Source organism: Pomacea canaliculata, linkage group LG8 (genome assembly GCF_003073045.1).
Source record: "Pomacea canaliculata isolate SZHN2017 linkage group LG8, ASM307304v1, whole genome shotgun sequence".
In the NCBI taxonomy this organism is placed as follows: Eukaryota; Metazoa; Mollusca; class Gastropoda; order Architaenioglossa; family Ampullariidae; genus Pomacea; species Pomacea canaliculata.
Window position 1 is genome coordinate 22979032 of NC_037597.1, and position 23420 is coordinate 23002451.

At 42.8% G+C, this 23420-nt stretch overlaps 1 protein-coding gene across 1 annotated transcript in view; it reads left to right on the forward strand.

The window, feature by feature from the left end:
* The first annotated feature begins 2916 nt into the window (after positions 1-2916).
* Positions 2917-23420, forward strand: part of LOC112570444 — a 62351-nt gene continuing 41847 nt past the window's right edge. The window contains exons 1-6 of the mRNA XM_025248862.1: positions 2917-2988; positions 9293-9349; positions 9903-9965; positions 10530-10714; positions 11712-11910; positions 19518-19600. Of these exons, the coding sequence (XP_025104647.1) occupies positions 2917-2988; positions 9293-9349; positions 9903-9965; positions 10530-10714; positions 11712-11910; positions 19518-19600 (659 nt within the window). The remainder of the gene's footprint in view (positions 2989-9292; positions 9350-9902; positions 9966-10529; positions 10715-11711; positions 11911-19517; positions 19601-23420) is intronic.

Sequence of the window (23420 nt, forward strand, 5' to 3'; positions counted from 1 at the left end):
TTTTGCTTGTCAAAATTGGTTAGCCTTATTTGAGACATCTCTAAACAAAGTTATTCATCAGCTTTGGCATCTTTTAATTTTTACTTTATAAATTTTTTATTACATACTGATATAAAGAAGTAAAACATTAGTACATGATAATTAGATTAATGTTTTTAACATATGAGCTATTCTAGAAGTGCACATTATTATTATTAATTAAGACCATTTGGCTTGAAATATAAAGCACCATATATAGATGTTTTCATTTTTGGCCTGCAGAAATTACACCGGCAGTTATGAGGTAGTTGTTTTAGAGCATTTTACAATTGCCACCTGCAGGTGGTGTATGCTTCATATGTGACTAACTTAATCCTTACCCTGTTACCGAAGTCTGCAGAACACTGTGCTGAATGGCTTATTAAAATTTCGTTCACCTCACATTGAAAAAAAAATTACAGGCCTCCGCCTCACCTCACCATCCCATCAAAAGAAGACTTACATTAAAACGATACAGTATGCATTATTTGTCGGGTACATACCTATCTACCCTCTATATATATATACCTTCAGTCATGAACCTGCACGTGCTGAGCCTGTAATTTATATTTAACAGAACAGCGAAATGTACTTGTCGATCCTCTGTAGCCTTACCACAAAATTCTGTCAAACTGTCAAAGACAAACTCTGCCTGCAATATTCCTTCTCCACCACCCCGGCCCCACCCAGCACACCCAGTAGGCGTCCATAGTTACAGCAGTTGCTATCTGACGTCATCAGCGAGCCTAAAAGCTTTTTTTTTTCGGTTGACGTTACTGTGCATTGACTGTTGTGAACCGACCTCAGTGTGACTTCGGTTTTTTTATTCACTTGCAGGAACGTGGCTGACAGGTAGGACAGATTACAATGACAAGACTTTCTTGAACTGTTAATTTTCGCTGTTGCCAAAGCGAATTGAACTTCAAGGGTGGGTACCGCGAAACGTGTAGCTTACATGTGTGTGCTGTAGTGGAGTTGAGAGAGAGCACCCTGTGTACACGCCTCATCTTGTAAACAACAGCACAAGGTGACAAACAAGACTGCTATATATAGAGATTTTTCCCTTCTTGCACCTTTGAATTGTGATGGTTGTCAATAAACATCACGAAACACGTTCACTAACGAGAAGGGTTTGGTGCATCTTGAAATTGCGAGGCTACCTATCCATAGTTGCAGCAAACTGCAAACATGAGATTCAGGCTAGCCCTTTAACTGGCTGTAGCTAATTGTGAACATGGGATCCTCTATCATTAGTCTGCGTTGCAATAATGTTGATGATTATAGTTCATCCACACCAGCATGCAGCCATTTTTTTCTGTCACTTCCCCAAACACTTGTACAGAAGGTACAAAGAGGGTCATGGGGCCATGCCTGTTTGTTATTTCAAGCCATGCAAGGCCAGAACAGATGTCCTCCACGGACATTAATGTTGCACTGGCCAAGTTGGAAGTGCTTCATTTAAGTGTAAATGAAAGCCCCACAGTCCTCTGAAGTGTTGTTAATATCAGACAAATATAAATGGGTATAACTGATTAGAAGATAGAGAAATTGTTAACATTGAGAAGGACAAAGAAGTGATTGATGGGTAACTAACAGAATCTGCACTTAAGACACATAAACAGAACAGAGGAAAGAATCCAGAAATCACACATGATTATTATTCATCTGTTTAAATAGAATATTGCTATTACATCAAAATATTCTTAAATAACAATATCATATTATCAGGAAGTGTAGAAATTAAATTGTCATATGTCATGAAAAAGTGTAGTTTGAGATGGAGTTTCTTCTAGCAGTGTCAGGAATATTTCTAGTGGTTGCAGTTGAAACATTTAACGTAACGGCAGATCTGGATGGCAGTAATAGGTAGCAATACTCAGTACTACATACTGTGCACAGTGCTCAACACTTGTAAATAAATTCTCTTCAGCAGCCTCAGGCTTGATGAAGAGCGGATCCAATGAAAACAGTATCTCTGTTGCATTCTTGGTCATAACTCAAATAATCAAGGCAAGGCAGTCAAGTTGAGGTGTAATTGACTGGGAACACAGACATTGTTACTGTAAACACTGTAATTTCTACTCGAGTCTTGTGTTAGTGTCATATTTTTAGACAGAAGCACTACACTAGGGGTGGGGAAGTGGGTAGGTGGTGGTGGCGGCGGTGACATTTTGTGATTTATATCTTTACAGCTGCTGCTGCATTCACATTAACACTGATCAAATGTTCTAGTTTTACCAAAAGTTTAAAGTTGTTTACAACTGTGGATGCAGGAGAATGCTTAGAGAATTCTGTTAACTGAATTTGTTTTAGGGTGGATTAAGTTGATGTGCTGTTTGTCTTATCCATTTTAAGGGGCATGATGGTGGTGTACCTGGTTAGGCTGAATGAATCTGACATTATTTGATTTTTACTATTCACTCTTCTAGGTTACCCTAAATGTAAACCTTAGATGGTGCAAAATTCAGCAGCATATCTTATCCTAGAGTATAGAAGCCTGTATACTCACTGGCTTGCATTGACTTAAAACTTTTTTCTCCCTATCACATCTCAATTGGAGAAACAATTCTTTCCGATCTTTTCACTCGTTACAATCCTGCAAGAAATCTTTGTTCATCATCTGATTTGTTATTTTTCAATTTGCGGGGTGCAAATTGCAGATGGTGACTGAGAAGTGACAGACACTGTCCAGACTGTCAGCTATGTGTCAGTGCCATCATCATAGACAATCGAGTGGAGCCAGTGTCAGGTTTGGGCAGACAGTGAGACTGTGTGGTTGGTGTCAAGTGGTCAGTAGCCACTTGGTGGATCTTTCTTCTGCTACACATCATCGCTATTCAGGATGCAAGTACAGGTGCACCACACACCCGCAGTGCAGGCTTACCGGTCACTCGCAATATGCCCTACACGACTGCCAGCTTTCCCAACCAGGCTCTACCCCGCAATATGACAGGGATATACCTGGGACTGGTGAGTACCGCTTCTCAGACCCTTACATTTGACAGGGATTCTAGCTGGGACTGGTGAGTTTACTATAAACCCTTACATTTGACAGGGATTCTATCTGGACTGGCGGATAACGCTTGTCAGACCTACACTTGATTGGTTGGTGAGTATTCGATGGTCAGACTTACAACTGACAGGATGAGTAGGTGGTGAGTCATATAAAGTCAGAACTTCTGGCGCTTCTAAAGCTGTCTACCCTTGTTGTACAGAACTTGTCTCTTCTCCTCACCCCCTCGCACCCGCACCCCATCGCACTCGCGGGGATGTGAAGGCCAGTGATTAGAGGGGCGATCAGCACGTGTCAGTCCTCATCCCCTGAAGAGTCTAATGGTGTGCTCAGGCAGTGCACTCCACTGGGCAAGGCTGGATTGGGCAGCTTGCCAGGAACGGATCCGAAGTGTTCCCAGGGATTCAGCAGCTGGTCGTCTTGGAAAAAAATCTATAATAATAAAGATGAAGCTTACTAAACGTATAAGAATGTTAGGTCACCTTGCTCTGTCCCACGCGCGCACAACCAGAAGTATTTCAGCATATGGGGCTGCTCTTAGTAGAAATTCGGTTGGAGACAGTGGTGAAGACAGCTTCTGATTCTTTATTACAGCTTTTTTTCTCTCTACCACTTTCTCTCTCTCTTTTTCACACATACTCCACAGCTTGAAGCAGACATAGAGATTTATTAAACGACAAAGGAGAATTTAAAGGTTTAATTGATAAATGAGTTCGAGCTTTATCTCTTCACTCAAATGCGCGCGCGCACACACCTCACACGTATCTGACAGGTGCGTGCACATACAGGCTTTAGTAGCCATGTGATCAGTAATCATATCTGTAATTAGAGTTACACTCCAACTTAGGGTCATGTCTTTTAATTAAAAAGAGGGTACATTGATGTAATTATAATCATGGATAGCAACAACAGGGTGCGGTGTCGAGATACTGAGCGTCAGGAAGCTACCCCGTGACAACTCCGTGTGGTGTTACACCTGTTGAATTACATTTGAAATAGATTGTCACATTCTACCTACCAGCCACCTGAAAGCATTTGGAATACCCACGACGCAGGACCGAAAACTGTTTGTTAGACAAGTACAGTCTTGTTAATGAGGCCTTGGCCTACTTGTTTTCTTCAACGGTGATTTGATTCTCGCATATTATCGTCGACTATGTGTACACAGCGATATCGACTTGGTGCAGATAAAATGTCTTTTATTTTGTCTTATGTCTGTCGGAGTAGGAGAGACACCATAGTTCTTTTTGTCTAGGACACAGGCTGTTGAATGGGTAGATAGTCGTTATTAAGGATGAGCGCTGTCCGTGAGAGAGAGAGAGAGAAAGAGGAGTGATGATGATGCTTTACAAGAAAACGCAAATGCTGCGTCTTCCTTTCTGGAAGCATTTCTTTGTGAAATCGTTGTTGGACTCCACTTTTCAGTCCCTCGGAGGTTTTTAAAAGCATTTTTTGTCCAGTCTTGATAATTATGATAAAACAGCTGATCTTGAGATGATGCGCACGCGCGATGACGAGGAGTGTGCAGGGTCTGGGTGGCAGGACAGTGCGCCATCACTGCACGTTCTTTGCAGGACGCCGAGCATCATCGACCGCACGGAGCCTGGCTGTCCCTGGCCACACATTGGCAACAGCCATCGAAAGACGGACTAGGACCGTTGTTCTTTTACAATTCCTAAATAATGTAGCCGAGCACCGCACGGCATTATCTTCGACACCTGTCTCTCACCTGGCAGGTGAACTTTCATCCATTGCCGACAAGTAGATAACCTCAGGTAACTTACTGTGCTGACGGTCATCATTTCGCTCGCGACAGACGCTGGCAGATGAGTGTTTCCGGTTGAAGTGGAGGGTGGAAATCATCTGCAGTTTGTGGTGACGACATGGCCGATGGCAGATCGTACGAAGCACAACGACATCATGGAAGACCACCACAGACATCCGAAACCTCGTTCATGCCTCGCGCCAGGCGTCCGGGTACTCGGGGGAACACCTGGGATACCTGCGGGGCAATGACCGCGGTAAATCCTCAGAAATGGTCCTCTGGATGATGTAATTGAACAGAACTATCCCGAATTATCGTAATTTAGACTATGTCTTGTATAAGCCGAATGTATACAAATATCGATACCATGTCAAATTATCAGCAGTTTGTATCTTAAAAAAAGGGAATGTTTGCTTTGCTTAAAGTAACATTTATCTTGTAACGAGGAGAGAGGTGTGAATAAAGCATCTTTTTAGGTCTCCCTCCACGTCTGTTGAAATATTTCGAACTATGTCTTCAGGCAGGAAACTTAAATCCTCCCAGGCCCAAGTCTTCCATACCCCCGATGGCACGGAATCGTGGACCTTCCAAGATTCGAACTCCAACGGAAGAGCAAACGATTTGTAAGTACAACAGAGAGAAAGAAAGAGAAAGAGAGAGAGAGGAGAGGACTTGCTGAAGCCGAAGGTTTCTCAAACTTCGATCGTCTCTTAGTCATCAAAACGAAATCGAGACTTTTGAAGCTCTCTGGTCATTATAATGTCATTATCAGTTAATACGCGATCTTTCACACACGCCAATAAAATTCCTGTTTTTATGGGCGATGGTGCCAGAGCACAGTACACTTACTAAAGTATTTATCTTGGAACCAGCTCTGTGATACCCGAGGATCTGGTTCCTTCTCTTACCTGATATCTGAACACAGAGCGATTTTTTTTTTTCCAGTGTGTAATTTGAGAGAAAATGTTTTTTCTGAAGTGCAGTGTTTTCCGCGATGGGACTAAGTTGTTTCCCTGCAAATTGTGACAAATAAATTACTTTTTAATAAGGCCTCGCATTTGATCTTTTTTTTTTAAAAAAAAAATAGGCCGTTGCAGATGATTAGTGTCCAGGGATCGCGCTGTCGGAGTTTCTATCAGATCGATGAGCTGAAAACAGGCGAAGATAAAGCTGACAGTTGTTTGTCGGCAAATGAGTTTGAGATTTTATGACAGGAGAAGTTTATGGTCACTTTACTGTACAAACAATGTCTTGAGGGGTAGAACTGTGTACAGGGACATCGGAGTCCTGCTGTAGTCTGTTGATGCTTGTTGATGCCAGATATTCGTCCGCCAGTCTGCAAATGGTACCAGGTTCTTCCCCACATTGCCTGTGTGTGTGTGTGTGTGTGTGTGTGTGTGTGTGTGTGTGTGTGTGTGTGTGTGTGTGTGTGCTTATGCTATCGTTTCAAATTGCCGAGACTGGTTTCCAAGGTGCTTTTCAGTCAATGTTGCGTAAACATCACTTACTAGCAAAAACTCAGGGAATAAACTCGCTTCATCACTCATGGGTAGCGAAAATATTCGTTCAGCTTTTCTCCTGCGGCTGCCAATTGAAAACATGATTTATTATTCTTATTTTGTAATTTTTTCTTACTCTTCTTGGCAGGAGAGTCCTGATGCTAGCGAAGACCTGTACAGCGTAAAGGTAGACAGCTTGTTGTAGCATGTTGTGCTGGACTTGAATCTGCCCTTCCCTCTAAGTCCTGCATGTCCGTCATGGTGTTGTTTTGTTGTTTTTGTTTGTTGTTGATCGGAAAAGTGCTTCTACCTTAAGGCAATTTTTACCTGGAGGGGGAATCTGGGGAGCATTAGGAGTGGAGGATGGATGAGGTTTTGGGAAGTAGTGAAGTCGCAGATGTTGTTTACTGTTGCTAATGGTCTTTTTTTCTTGTTGTCTCTTGGTCTTGGTGACCAAAAGGCATTTTAAGTCCGCAGTGGTGGTGTGCTGTACTGGTTTCCCATTAAGTTGTTATTAAGTTTTTATATAAGTTTATTATAAGCCAGTTGTTTTACCACGTCTTGTAATTTCTCTGAATTTTGATTAATATTGTTTAATATTTTTTGTCTTTATAAATCTGCTTTTTATGTGGTTTGCCGCCATCTTTACAGTTTGCATATAATTTGTTTTAGAATGGACGTCCATTTTTATTTTATTTATTAAGCTACCCTACCTTATGTTTGGTTATAGTTTGTTTCGAAAATATTTTAAATTTATTATATGGTTATAATATGTGGGCTAGCAATCTTATTGATTCGTTTATGGCAATGTTTGTTGCTGGTTTTTTTTTCTTTCTCGCTGTTCAGTTGATGTTATCCAGTTTGTATTCTTTGTCCGTTTACATGAATCTAAATTTTTGATGACTTGCCACCATTGTTACTACTAATGACAGTCTAGTATGCCATAACTCTTTGGATGGGCTAAAGCCGCCTTTAATGTTTAATGTCAGTGTATAGTTATCTGAGCCTGAGTTCTTCTCTTTCTTGTTTGTCTTCACTCTACACAAACAGATTGTGTGAGATGCTGTCTGTCACCACATGTGCATGTAAGGGGGTCTTTAATTCTAGTTAATTATTCTCATTCTAGATACTTTGATTTGTGTGACCTATTTGGTTTGAAGAAAAGCAGAGTATTACTAAGTTGGTCATCAAACAGTCTCCTAGTTCATTTACTTTCACTTCTGTATTTCTCTTGTCTCCTTATTTTTATTGCTGTATTTATGACTATTCTTCTCTATTCTATTCTTTGCTGGAGAAATAGCAAGGTTTAGACTGATGACTTAAGGATTCGGTATTCTGCTTTACTGCCAGTCGAGATAGTTTATCAGCTTCTTCATTCTCTTATATTTCAATATGGGACGGAGCCCAGAGAAACATAATGTCTCCGTTTTCTTTAATAATCTAGAGACAGTATCTCATGCACTATGTCTGTTCTGTCGATGATTTTTTAACGACTTTTTCACATTATAAACACATACGAGCTCGTATGTTTATACCGAGGTCTACAAGCCACCAGCTGCTCTAAACTGGGGTCTGACCATCCTCCTCCTCCCAACAGTTTAAGGTGGGTCTGAAAAATCTCTAGCATTTCATGGACGGTAAACCTTCTTTAAGTTGATTACTTCATGGCACGATAGACGATTTATTGTTTACAGCTCAGTTTATGTTGTTATTTACAGTCCTGCCTAGTGTCTCAAACCTTTGTACATGTGGCTAAAATGTTCTCTCTTCAGACTGGCATCACCAGGAGGCGAGGTATGACAGTCAGTGTACAGTCAGTTATTAGTGTTTACAGAGTGTCAGTGTAAGTGTAACACGACTACCTAGTCTTCCAGTTGCCATCTGCTCATTTCAACAGGAACTAAACGACCTGGCGGGATGTCTTACTGGTGGGAATCTGGAGAATCTGGTTTTATTTTTATGCTTTTACAGCTACAGACAGAAATAAAGCTTAGACAGATTGCTGTCCATGCCGTTGCTATGGGAGATGATTGAAACGTGCATCGATTTGCACAAAATGTCTGCAAATGCGAGTTTTGAAATCAGAGGATGCAGACCGCTTCGCTTCTGGTTGTTTAGAAGGATTTCCAGTAGAGTGTGAAGTTCTCTGAATATTTAGATGTCTCAGAATCAAAGACCTCATAGAACCTAAATCGCTCAGCTGTCCTCAGGAAATACGATCCCTCTGGTCCAGAATTGTCCACATGGTCATTGTGCTTTTTTAAGAATAAAGTCTGTCGACTGAAGTAATAACAACTGATGATGTGGGGGTTGCACAGGCATTCGTGTAAGAAAACAAACACAATAATTAGGTATCGTTCAGAAAATGCTTTTCTCAGTTCAGCTAGGTTACAATGTTGGTGGTTGTGTTCTGCTCGATGTAATACATCGTGTCGATCTACATACGTTTTCACTAGCAACGACATTCTTTGTCTTGTTTCCTTATTGTTTTCTTTCTTCAAAAATCTTGTTTGTTTACTACAGATATGTTCAGTTGTTTTTCTCTCCTGTCTTTCCTAGAACCTTTCTTTATTTTGTCTTCCTTGTGTTTACCGCCCACTGTCGCACCTGGTGGAAGGTGCGCAAGATCCAGGTAGGTATGGTATATGATAGCAGATACATGTATACCACTGGTAACGACTACAGCTTTTACGTAAACATATTCTGTGCTTTAATACCTGTTTGCCATTTGTCATACCTGTAATCACAGAATCCTGTTAGTTTGGTTTATGGAAGTTCAGATGTCAGGATATAGTTACAACAACAAACACTTCTCCGTTTCCCTGGCGTTAGTCTCTTCACGCAAAAGAAGACAAAAGATGAAGACTAGTGCCGATAACAAATAAAATTGTTTCCGGTTCATGTGAGCGGACGGAATTAGAAACAAATCACTTTCTCCAGCAAATAGAGCAAGATGGAGGTGCTGCACGGCACGTCAACAGCAGCTGCAATCAATAGAGTTCTGTCCAGCACGTGGCCACGAGACAGCTGCTCATCAGAGCAAGACGCCAACAGGTTAGCACTTACACTGTCTGCGGTACTAAGGCACTTAAATCACAAAAGCACCTAGATCACACTGTTTTTAGTACAGATGAGGACACCTAGGTCTCACTATCACCGTTAAAAGCCATCTAGCTTGCACCGACTTTAGTACAAAGCTAGGGAAGCAGATAGTCGAGTGGCTAGAACGCTGGCGTTCAAACTGAGAGGCGCGCTGGTTCGATACCAAGGTAGCGGCAAGGTACGGCAGCGAGAGAGAGGAGATGAGCACATAGGCATAGTCACATAGGCATAGTAAAGGGCACCTAGTCACAGTGTCTTTATTAAAGCTACTGAGTCATACTCACGCTAAAGTCACATTGTGTGGGGTAAAGTGTACCCTGGTCACACTATCACCGCCAACTATAGGTGGCACGGTAGATTTTTCAGTGTAACTCTGTGGCATGTAAAGTAAATATAAAGTGGCATGTAAATATATACTGTATATATGAACGCTTAATACCTACAATTCTAATGTAATGTTCCTGTCCTGTAACAAAACTCTGCTGTTGTCTCTTCCTTTAACCAGAGAAAAGTTGAGCTGCTACGAATCAAAGAGGAAAAAAGAGGTTTTACGGGGAATCCAGTTAAGGTACGTAGCTCTTTATACTTAAAGGGAGAACATTATTTTGTTTTTTTATTGCAAAAGCAAATGGTCGAATACTTGTCTCTTTTTTTTCTTGAAAGATTTTTTCTTATTAACAGTGTACGGCCATTACAAAGGATGGTGTACCAGCCTCAGGAGCTGTGCAAATAAATAAATGTAATTTTATTCCGCTCGTCCTCTGGAAACCTTAGCTGGACACTCACAACAAACCAAACAAAAAAAAATAATTAAAATATCCCTATTACCCTGGTCATTAAAGGCAGTTCATTAAAGGCACACGACTCCCCCCTCCTTTATCATAAACCGACGCGAAAAGAAGAATCCTTATCACCTGGTTCATCAAAGGCAGTTCATTAACGGCACAATGGCTCGTTCCCAGCCTCGCTTACCTGTTGGGTAGGAGCACAGACCTGTGACGTGTTACCGTTACCTAATAAGTTCTGCTATAAAAAGTAAAGTTTAAAAAAAATGTGTTCATTGAGAGTAAGATTGTGGAGAGCATTGAACAGACTGTACTGTCCGTGATTTCTGTGTCTGCCGTGTTTGTAGCGTCACCCTCAGCCTCCTGCGGATGACCTCGCGTACCCCGGGGGTCGGGGACAAGGGGAGGTCACCTCTCTGAACCACTCGGCCGTGGGACGCTGCAGTTCCGGTGTGACGGTTGGCTCGTCGGCCTCGCGCCGCTGGGGACCAGGCAAGCGCATCGACCCTGCCAACCTGGATGAACTGATCAGGTGGGTGACAGCCTTGCTTCTTCTTTCTCATCGTCTTGTTCCTTTCGTGTTCATCACAGTGGGGGGACAATCATGACGACACATGTATAGGTATATATACATTAAGGCACAGATGGGCCTAATCAACTCATTTGTCGCAATGGATGATGATGATGGTGATGATGGATGATTGATTGATTGGTTGATTGATTATTATTGATTGATGATTGATTATTATTATCTCTTTTTTTAAATGGGGCTTTCTTATTTAAATTTTAAACACACAACGGTGTTATCAGAATTAAGCGCACAAATAGACTGAAAGCAAAGAAGAGACCCCACGATGAAAAAGATGACAGTAAATTGAGTGATTTAGTTTTCAATGAGGTCAATGACCTCTTCATCATTGTTGAAACCATCGTGGATGTAAAATGTGACCATTGACAAAGGGTCTTTTGGGTTCATTTTTAAATTGTAGACTAATTAATTTGCAGGGGTATATCACCAAGGTATTCTGTTGGCTAGCAGCGACAGGTTTTTTTCAGTCTTTACTTTCTCTTCACATTGTGTAATGGCGCATCGGGCGTTTAATAAAGCATTTAATGTGCTCGCCACATCCACCTACGCATACAGCTTTATTCCTTAAACCAGTCATCAAACAGTTTACCTCTCCTCCCGATGTTTTCTCTTTCGCTGCTTATTCGACATGACTTCCATTCTACGATACCGTGTGTTGACAGGAACGATAGAAGTCTTGATCAACGTGGCTTTCATAAAAACTGTTCTTAACTCCGTCTGTGCACCGCTAATTAACCTCTCTAAAACGATTTTAAGGTCTAATACTGTTTTAATTTAGAAATGTGTTGTGCACACGGCCCCAATCGCCGATTTTAAAAAAAAAATTTTTTTTAACGTGTTCACTCCGCACGCCACAAAGTTTTTGTTATATATATATAAACTAACGGACCTAGCACGATGTTCTTGCAAAGAGGACTGGAAGGTTGTGGTGCTGTTCCAGACCCAACTCGCGCAACTTCACCACGGTCTCCAACAGCGGCGTGACCCGCTCGGAGAAGCTGACCGCTTGGCTGGGGCAAAGGTCACACGCGGCGCGCGAAGAGGAGCTGAGGTCAGAGGTCGGAGTGGCTCGCGAGATCGACCGCATGAGCTGCGAGGACATGTCGGGTCTGGAGGAGTGCTTCCGCAGGGTCTGCAAGGTAAGTGAAGACGAATGTGTGGTAAAATCACCACATTGTCATCGCTCTTTTCTTTTCTTCTTTTACTTCCTCCTCCTCCTTCCGTGCAGACGTGGATTCTCTCCGTATTTCACTCTGTCAAGGCGCAGGTGAAATCGTCAGCCATGCGGAAAATTTTCTTGGAAAGTTGGACGAAATGATGGCTGCAGGTAGGGCTCGGGTTAGTTTTCGGACCGTTGATTTTAAATCCCACTGAACTGTGTAAGAGGGGATTTCCCGCAGCTTTGAAAAAAAAGACGCACGTGCAGTAGCGAGACCACACGCATGCTGGCTGTGACGTCACACAACAGGTGCGTTTGCCGGCGGAGGTACAGGTGCGTAACTTGAGAAGGCGTTTGATCCGCAGTGGACCGTACGTTAGCTAACAACGAATAAGCTGATGCTGAAGCAGTAAAGATTATTTTATAATTTAAACCATATTGTTTATTGAGATTTTTATTCTTACACGCCCGCACGCGTAAATGTGTAGATGTCGATATATATATACACGCACGCGCTGGTCTCAAAATAAAAACATAAAAATTATAATTAGAAATGGCTACTTAAGACTTACTCCGATCCTATAATATATTGTGTTTGAAACAGATTAGTTGTCAGAAATGATAGACATCTTCCCAGTCATGGCTGATCTCACGCGGAAAGGTGACCCTGGTAAACGAGTGCATAACCCTGACCTTGTCTAACTCCGAGCAGAACATCATGACCTCATCTACAAAAATTAGTTGTGAATACGAAATACTCTAATGACCACGAACACAGGGTTAAAACTCTGTGAAATTATAGCCAAAGTCCAAAGCTAAGCGGCTGATCACGCAAGGGAGCTAATCTCAGCTTTACGTTTGAAGACCGCGAAGTGTATTATCCTCCCCTCATCAGCAAGGGGTCTAATCAAGGATCTCTATAATCCATCCGTATGAAGCGGAGACAGTGATGAAAATGTAGGATTTGACACAAATCCCGTGTCACTGTCCGATAATCGTGAAGATATGAACCGGACAGTTCCACATTTTATTTTTATTGAATTTGCGGTGATGCTCTCTTCACACCCTGCGACTTTCTGTCAGCAACCGATCCCGTTATTGTCCAGCGAGACAAATTATGTTCCTTTGGTTTATTTTGGTTTCAGATTTTCGTTTTTGTCTGTCAGAATTTTCGTAAGCCGAGCGAATCTAGTGTTCTGCTGCTGGAACTAAATGATATTGGTGGCACAGACCGGGAACAGAATGAAACTTCCTGGCGTTGCCTTGGAGAGCCGACGGAGCTGCCCTGTAAGCAAAGACTGATTACTGTCCACTCAAGCGTGAAGTGCTGTAAAGTAAGGTGCTGGCGGCAAGCACATATGTTCGGTGTCTCGTGTGAAGCATAACACGCCGACAAGCCTCTCTCGCTCTGTTGATGACAGACACTAATGAAAGCTCGCTAACTCCAGATGAATGAAGGAGGACCGAGCGGGGTCAAGCGGGTGGGTGGGGCACGTGGATAGATACGGAGGGTCACAAGGCCCCATACTCACACTGGTCTTTGGCGATGGTGAGTAGGTTGAGCACAGGATGACCAGTCCACTCATTCACGTTTGTAAACCAGTTCTTCTTCTGTTCACCGCGGTGTCGACCTCGAAGACACCCAGAAGGACAGTCTTCGATAAAGTTCACACGGACAGGCGGCTAATCTTCACGCTGAATGCAACTTTCCTTCCTTACTCTACACACAGAGAAATACAGGAGGACACACACACACACACACACACACACATATTCTGTTAATTATTCTACGTCACAGTCATAAGCAATAACAAATTAAGCTCATCTAGTCGGTGTCTTTTTATTTTCTTTAATAATCTTTGATGTTAATAAATAATAAAACCTACAGGCAGATTGTGAGTATAATAAGGTGATAATTTTTGTCTACGCTGGTCAGTAAATAATGTTTTTACAGATGAATATTTAATGAAATTCGTCCACTTCATCCTTAGTTACAGAGTCGACAGAGCCTTTCATTTCTCTCATTTTGTCCTGCACTTTATTCACCAGAAAGTAGTTGTTGAGTGTCCTGATTTTATCAAACGGAACTAATCATGATTGGATGTATTTTTAAGTACGGTTCTAGTGAAAATGTACTCGTGCGAAATTTCCGATCGTGACACCGCCACGGCCACCTCGTGAAGCCGCCATCTTGGGTACCCGTAATGGTGTACAGTGGAACCTCGGTTAGCGAACGCCTCGGATAGCGAATATTTCGGTTAACGAACAAAAATTTCGTTAAAAGTTTGTCTCGGATAGCGAACAAAATTTCGGATAACGAACAGCCACGTGAACCACACGTGACCGACAATTATTCGCGCTCGAGACACAGTTACGATCGGTCGTTCCTTATCTATGCGCATCCTTCTTATTTAGTGATTTTTGTGCTTTATTTTAATAAGATAATCCTCAATCATGGCTCCAAAGAAGATTAAGAGCAATTAATAGTAGTGAGGTAATGACAAGGAAGCGGCCAACAAATGAATTGTAAAAGGAAATGATTTCAAAGTATGAAGGTGGCATGCGTCTGTCGTAATGTGATGTCGTATTACCGAAGAGTTTTACAAAAAGTCAGAAGCAACAGACACTGGACAAGTTTTTTCCTTTAGCCTCAAAGCTACAGAAAAAGGAAGTCTCCCCCGATTTTACAATGTCACGTGTGCTCATGGAGGGGGAATCAAATCAGTAATTCCACCCCTTCCTCCCCACACTTGCTTCCATCCACGCCGTCAAAACGGCGAGTTTTCTGATGTTTAAATGCTTTCGTTAATGTTTTTATGTTTATTTAACTCCATTTATATTGCATTATAAACTGTTCTCATTAAAACAAATACATATATAGCCTGTAACTTTCAAAATATTAGCGAGTCAACAGGGCTGGGAACCAATTAAATCTATTTCCTTTATTTCTTATGGAAAAAATTGTTTCGGATAACGAACATTTCGGATAACGAACAGCTTTCCAGAACGGATTAAGTTCGTTAACCGAGGTTCCACTGTATTTCCTTCAAGAAAGGCAGGGTAGTTGAAATGGGAGGTCCACGAGGAGAAGACGGGAAGAAATCTAATGACAGTGGGGAGGAGGGGGAAGGGAGTGGTCGAACAGGACAACTCGCTTTTCGTCTGGAGCTTCGATCGTCGTGTAGTCTTGTCCATGTGGTGTGTGTGTTGATACACTCTGTCTTTGCAAGTATATCATGACATACCCTGGATCACCTGATGTTCTGTAAAATCGCCAGCAGGTGGAGTTGAAACCAATGGAGATGATAAATATTGAGAATACTTGTGAGATTCCCCTCACACACCCAACACACACACACACACGCGCGCGCGCGCGTAGGGGTTGAGGCGGAGAGAGGGCAGGAGATATGTGGGAGAATAATTATATTATTTTGAGATTCTTAAAATATAGTTTTCGTTTCCGTATATAGGACATTGGTCGATTAATTATGTATACAAAATGTCTAATCTGATGCTATTTTCAGTAGGTTGGTGATATAAACATGGATCACGCACTGTAGTTTTTTTCTTTTCTTTTTTTCACGGGTGGGTTCTTTTGTCACGACCTTTAAACAGCAAAGTTACAGACGAAAAATGTCAGGTAAACAGGCTTGAACAGAAAGTCACGATGTGATTATTAAGACATTTCCAATAATTCCTAGGAGCCAGAGAAATCCCAGTGTCTCAGTAGATAAAGCAAAGCACTGAGGGACTTGACCTACAGGGTCAGGAGTGTCATCTGTGACGAGCAGTGGGTCGGCCGCACTTTGTTGACTGTTTATTTTGTGATCATCCGCGTGTTACCCGCTGAGAGTAAATATTGAATCTGCTGCGGCCGTCAATAATCTGTCGTGGAGGAGATGAATTCGTCGGCAGGCGGTCCTTGACAAGTGTCTTTGACAAGTTTCTGTGATGTAGCTGAACAAGTTGCCGAGAGAGGTAAACAAGTCTTTAGGACGGTGAACTTCGGTGATAAAGATAAACACACCAAACTGTCATTATTTACTTTTTTTGTTCTGTTTGCTGAATTTTATTTTATAAGGCTCCATAAACCATATTGGATTAGCTCTCGCAAAGTAGACTATTCCTGATGCATTTTTTTTATTAGTCACCGTGAGATACGTATTAGATACGTTACATCACCGGTCAGTCGTTAATACGCTGTCATGTGATAAACAAGTCAGCGGGTAGTCAGATAATCTACTGTAGAATCACTAGTCGTCAGGCAGCTTCACATTCAGGAGGAGAAAAGGAAAGAAATTTGTTGTGATGATGGAAGTGTCAGCGAGACGCATTATCCACCTTCTCCTCCCATTCCCTCGCAAGGGTCATCAGGTCACAAATTGAAGCAGATATGGGAGACATAAAGATGTTTTTATTGCTCACGGAACTCCAGACAGCTTTTTGAAAGGAGCCTTTATTTTAACCCTCAAGAATATCATCTGTTGGGCGAGTAACTTTTCCTTGCCTTCATCTACAAGAAAGGTCTTCAGTTTCCAGATGTGTTTATCCATTTTGTTATTATGTTGGCTTCTAACCGCAGAACTGAGTAGATACATCTGAGGTATGTAGCCATTTTGTTATGCTGGCTTCTAACTACAAAACTGAGTAGACACAAACCCTCAGACCATAGTCTCTCCGACCAGTCTGCGAGTGACAGCAGGACCCCATCTTCAAAGAGACAGCAGGAAATAAAATTAATATCTGAAGACTTTCACAGCCGCTCTCGTGCAGCCGCCCATTCGATTATATCGCGACAGTAAATTCCACCTGTCACGTGGTCTGCTGGTCTGGAGTTTCACAGACCTCCTTCGGCGCCATGTATACACCCGGCAACCCATGTGGTAAGGTTGAGTCTTGCTGGGTTAGAATATGACATTGAAACTACTTTTCAGCCTGTAGCTCCAGTTTCTCAAATACCTCGTTGAAACGAATCAATAGATTTTTATTGTTTATTTTATGGACCTCTGTATTGATCCAACCCTCTCCTGGCTGGCGAGGAAGATTAGGGCAGTGCCAGACTACTTTCTTGCGCGCTGGCACCGAAATCTTCAGCGCTGGCCTTTTCACTGCCTTGACCCCATTGACACTTGCAGCAAGGCGTCGCTTCCCGTCCTCCGTCTGTGCCGCTACCCGTACAATGGGTTGTACATTGATGCTGTACCTACCCGTCCTTATCTCTCATGTCGGACATATGCTTTGCTCATACAGGTGGACTGCTGTCTGTCTGCCGAGACCAACGCTTAGCTTCTTGCGAAGTTCTCTGCTGCTAGTCTCGGCGAGCCTAAACAATGAATGTGACTAAACCGGAAGCTTTGTACACTCCTGCCTCGTTTTAGTAGTTAACTAAGAAAAAAAAAATCATCAGCCAGCAGTCCAGTAATACAAGTTCGTGTGGTCTGCCTGATTGCTTTCGTCTAACTGTAAACAGGTACAGACAGGTAGCACGGGGTCATAAGCAAAGTGATGACGTCAGAGTTTAGGGTCACACTACAGTTTTATTTTTTTTTTTTTTATTTTTTTTTTTTTCATCGCATCTTTCGTCCGTGTTCGGTTTTTGTCCCAATACGGTGTTTGTCTCCAGAGGCTGCCGTGTAGCAGGCAGCGAGCATCTGATGATTACCTACCCCTGTGCCTCAGATAAAGTGCCTCCCATGACCTCCCTCTATGCCTCTAGCTGATGACCTGCTTGCGTGTCGCCGTGTCTCTGGAGGTAAGGAGAGACAACGCGGGGAGACAACTGCAGGCCGCATTGCCTCCCCATTTTTCGATTAGAATTTCACGGAGCTTTACACGCGCTGTGCAAGAGGAGGTAATTACAAGTAGCGGAGCGATGTATCGATATTGTACATTCTACTCGTCTATATCTCCTTCAAACCTTCAAACCGTCAAACCTCTGACAGGGGCAGACAAGCAATGTTGTTAAACACAGACGTGAGTACCATGGTGAGTGGCACTCATTCCGCGACAGAGCTCGGGTCCGATTCAAATATTCTCAAATATTCTGCTCGAAAGTTTGCTTGCTAACACAGAAATTTAATTCGTTTTCACGTTTGTTTGCTCTGTTGCCAGATTTAATTTTTTTAAACCGATGAATAATTATTTTGCACATACAATTTTTTTTTCTCATCAACTCATCAACTTTTATATGAATGATCAGTAGGTCAAGGGTCAGCGGCGAGTTTGTATCTACATCGTGATCACGACTATATATTATTTGTTTAGATGTTTACATTTACCTGGACTTTCTTCACAAATAAAAATGAATCGAGGATTTAATGTAAAGCAGAGAGAGGAAGAGAAGGAGAGCACCGCCTTGACAAAAAACCTGGCACACCTTTTCCCAAGCGACCTCAGTGAGGTCAGGGGGCGACTTTATCTGACCTTTAACCTCACGGTGTGCGTAAGGGGTCTAACGGGTGACAGAAAGGTAAACTATGGAAGGGGTGGGGTAGCAAATGGTTCAACGTATCTAGGGTACGAAATATGGAATGAGGAAACCCTGACCTTCAGCCAACTTCTGTCTTCCCTGATAGATGAAGAACACATTAAAAAAAATTTATTTATTTATTTATTTTTTTTTTTTTTGCTATTTCCTTAGGGAAGGGTTTACATCTACAGCTCCACGCCCTAGCAAAAACAAAACAAAACAAAAAACAACGTAAAATGGAAGATAAATCAGGGTTAAGAAAGTCCTATTTCTATCAAACGGAGACAAACCAAGGGTTAATTAATAAAGTCTAATATTTCTAACAAGGGGAGACAAAGGTCAGCATCAGCATATCTAACAAGGGGAGACAAAGTAATATGCACAGACATAATAAAGAAGATCGTTTATCAGAGAAAAGGAAGGTGTTGCTCTGAATTTCCCTATCTTGGATGAATTCCATCGGATGTCGAGTACCCCTCACTAAACAGGGGAAAGTGTCCTCGCTACTAGTGACTAACCTCACAGCTGTTCACAATCTGTGTTGATGAACATTTGACCGAAGTTTGGCAAAGTTTTTATCCGACTACCTTGTAAAAACTTGTCAAAAGGTCCGTCCACATTTATCTGATCAAAAACAGCTTTTAACAACTCTTACAAACGCGACTTTCATGCTTCACAGACGAGGGCGCCTCGATACAAAAGCTACGATTAAAAATGTTTGTTTGTGTGGCGACGAGACTGACGGCACGTGAAGTGTCTTTACACTGTGTAAAGGGTTAACGAATGGAAGGGCGCACGCGGGTCTCGGCCCGCAGCTCATTAGCAGCCGGAGCGGCAGACGCAGCAAGGATGCTGCAGCAGTCGTGCCAGTCCGCCATCCAGTTATCGCGGCGTTCCCACACCAGCGACGCCCTCGGCGCGCACCGAAATAGCGGCGTATCGCTCCCTCTTTAACTCCAGATATATTTACGACTGTAGGTGCCTCCAGTTAACTGCAGGCGCCTTGAGTAAGCCGCTGCATGTGCGCGTCCCTGTGTGTGTGGGGAGAAAAAAAAAACACGGGAGATATTAATTGTTGGTATTTTTTTCCTTCCCTTCTCTCTCTCTTGCTGTTTCAGGGGAATCTGGAAGCATTGCACAGTCTTCTTCCCGCCCGGAAACCACAGACTGTGAAACGTGAGCACACAGGCTTCACTGTGAGGTGAGTGAACAGCTGTCAGTTAGCGTTAGCTTCTGTGTTCTCGAAATATCTCGTGCCGAGCTGTCTTTTGTTGTATTTTTAGTCGATTTGTTGTTGTTGTGGTTTTGTTGTTATTGTTGTTGTTTTTATTGTTGTTGTTGCTGCTGTTGTTGTTGTTGTTGTTGTTGCTGCTGGTGTGTTGTTGAGGATGATGATGATCATTATTGTTCTTATATTTTTTCATGATCTCTGTCTCTCCTACGCTTGTCCTTTATATAAAGACTTACTTACCAGAGCCAGTCTTTATTAGATGACTGGACAGTGAGTAGACATCTACCTTCTGTCTGTGCTCGATATAGGCTATAAATGTCATTTCCGACACAAAATGAAAGGACTGTGAAGTCGAGGATCGCGAATGTCCATGGTTGAGGGGACTCGTGACGTCACAGATTCGGTCTTACTGTGCGTGGCCATGTTCTTGTCTCGTATGTCGAGAGGAGAACGAGATTTCCTCACGTGACCGAACAGTTGGGTAGTAAGGTGGTAGTGTGAGTCAGAGTTGGGAGGTGAGGCGTTAGGTGTGAGTTGCAAAGTGAGGTGTTAAGTGTGGGTGACTTGGGGGAGCGAGTGTGGTGTAAGAGTGAATGAGGTGGAGAGGAGGAGTAAGTTACACGGTGAGGTGTCAGCCACTTGCATAGTGAGGTGTAAAATACTCATTCAACACCTGTAGCGACTGGGGAAAGCTCGCCACGCCACTGATTCACGATCACCTCGCTTCTGGTTTCAGTCTTCTCCTACCAGTCGACTATCCCGACAACGGAAAGTTTTAACTCCTTCGAACTGAGATGAATAGTATCTTGTAACAACTTACTTCATTCATTTAGAACAAAAATTCTAGTATGAGGCATTTCATTTTGTTTGATGGAGTCGCGGGTGCAGTGGTGTAAAAGCAGTCCCCAGGTCATCTTGTAGACACTTCGCCTCATTGACTGAGTAAACGTTGAGTTAACTGAAAAGAATAATGATTATAGTTGAACTTTAGTGGTCAGTCATACATTGGGGTTCTTAATGCACAGAACCATGCAGTCCCTCTCTGACAACTAATCATCTTTTTTAACTGTTCATTGTTTTATTTTAAATTTATTTCTTCCGTATTTCTTGCTTTAACAAAAATATTGTTGTGAGTTCTGTGTATTTTAAAAATGCCATCGCTTGTTATTCTCGCTGATGAAGATAATTGCTAATGGACATTAAGAAGTGTCTTAGTTGTTTACTGATCGCCCAGGTCGTGAATGAATTCACAGCAAAGTATAATATAAAGTATTTCTAGATTTAAAAAAACAACAACCAAAAAACAAAAAACAAAAACCATGACGTGTATGGGCGGATAGTTTATCTTATTGATAATATCTATCATCTCAAGTTTTTGTCTTTGATTTACAATCTGTTGCCACACTGACATTTGGCTCTCTTTTCTCTCTTTCACACACACACACACCACTTTGGAGATGTTTTTATTTGAGACGGCATTAACAAGTCTTAATTTTATCTTCGAGTTCTTGTCACCATGTCCACGAAGCCAGTGAAGTCGAGATTTATCTGTCAAACCCTAACTCATCCCATGAACACGATGTGCTGGCGCTGGGATGAAAAAATATATATATATTTTGTTTGAACAAATCTTGTGATCATATACAGCTGCAAACATTCCGCTCCCTCCCTGTGCGAAAGGTCAGCGCCATCAGTATCAGTTGCTGCAGCGTCTTCTCCTGACATCCCTTTGGTGGAGGCGAGGGCTGATGTTTGTTTGTCCGCAAATTGATTGAACTGCTACTGTCACCCATTCTGTGGGTCAGTCTGTGGGCAGGGACGCACTTTTCCGCTGCTATAGTAATGGAGAATTGGCCTCGTGGGGTTTGGGAGTCAGGGGGAGAGAGGAGAGAGACTGGCACAGAGCGAGACTTGGCGAGAGCAGCATCACAGGTAACCTGAGCTTCCGCTTCTTTGCAGACGTCTGCCGCAATGCGAGCTGCAACACCCACACAGCTTATCGCTCCTTCCCTCCTCTCAGGTGATTAAAAAAGATTCTTCGGTTGCTTTTGACCAGCAAACACGGCTGGAGGTAGGCAGCAAGTGCCTGAGGATGTGGGTGATGGTGGGGTAGTGGGGTGGGGGTGGTGGGGTGGCGGGGAGCTGCTTCCCCTTGCCTGGCTACTCTACTTTTTTTTTTCCTCCCCTGTGGTTATTTTGTCCAACACCTGATGCTGATGATTGTGTGGGCGTCGTCGCTAAAACCGTCGGTAGTGGTTGTCGTGTTGAGGTTGAGGCCATTTCTTGACCGCACGTGTTGGTCAAGTCTGAGTTGGAATCTGAAGAGGAGGTAAGAAGGGGGTGAGCAGAGGACAACGGGTGGGTTGAGATCAACAGCTGGGTGGGAATGGGTTGGTAGAACGGGTGATGGTGAAGGACAACGCGTGGGCTGGGTTATAGTGTGGAAGTAGGTTGGCAAAGGGGGTCAGCAATGGACAAGGCGTGGGCAAGTGTAAGATTAAGGGGGTATACATACAAGTTAGACGCGTGATGCTACCACAACAACAACAGCTATTAATTATTATTATTATTATTATTATTATTATTATTATTATTATCATTCACATTTGAATGTTTGGCAGTGAGAGCTTGAACAGAAGGACAGTATGAGAAACAAATACAGGTGGGCGTGAGGGCCGTGAGGTTGTCGAGGGTGAGGGTAGCTTGGGTGGCAGGACATACAAACACAGCCCACACAGACACACACAGACAATATCACTGACGGTATGTTCTGACAAATGACAAATCTCAGTTTACTCAAAGTATTCATGAGGCAACAAGACACGTAGATTGATCTTTAACAAGGAGATAACTGCCCTTCATTTACCTGTCAGCCACTGTCCTTCACTTTACCTGCCAGCGACTGCCCTCCCCCATCTCCCCCTCTCTCCTATCGAGTCCTGATCGATCTCACGACATCCTCACATGTTGTTCTTGTCCCAAGCTGTGGAGTCTGCACTTCTCACATCTTGAGAAACAGAAGCAGCGGCCTTGATGTAACAACACTCGCTACAACCTCGACAACCTTACCAACCATAGCAACCGCCTTTATTACCCTTGTGATGGAAAACGTATTTGAAATACCAACAGAGAGTCCTACTAGCAACAATAACAAAAATATATTATCCCATCATATGCAGCAGCAATGAAAACTGCATCGACAATAACAACATCGTATTGGTCTTCTGGTGACGACAAACAACAACAGCCTTAGATAGGTTTTAAAAATTTATTTATTTTAGGTCAACGGTGTTCTTTGGCTTGTAAAACCACGATTAGTTGTTCTCGACCCCACCATCCCCTTCCCTCTCCCTCCCTTCATGCGCCTGCACGTGCGCTCACAGGTGTCAGGTGAGAGAGATGCATGCGCCCATTGACGCATAAGAAGTGGCTGCAAGGCGCTGCTGACGTCATCGATGGCTTAGCAACAGCGCACGTGCCGGGAGGAGGACTTTACCTGGCTCTCCTCCTCGCAAGGGCGCACCCCACAGTCAGTGTTGTCCGCACTGTATACAGACTTACCTTTGCTCCATGTACCCTGAGAACATGTGTAGACGCTGGGTGTCGCTGCCTGACCTCCCCGAACTCTTTAAGAAATCAGGCTTTTATTTTCAACAGGTGAGTTGACTGGAGAAAAAAAGTTCTTGGCGCATCACAGTTATCGAACTGGCTCGCCTACAAATCAAGATGCCAATGCTCTAACCGCCCTGCTATCTGTTTCTTTTGTACTTTTAGTTTAATGATGTTTCCG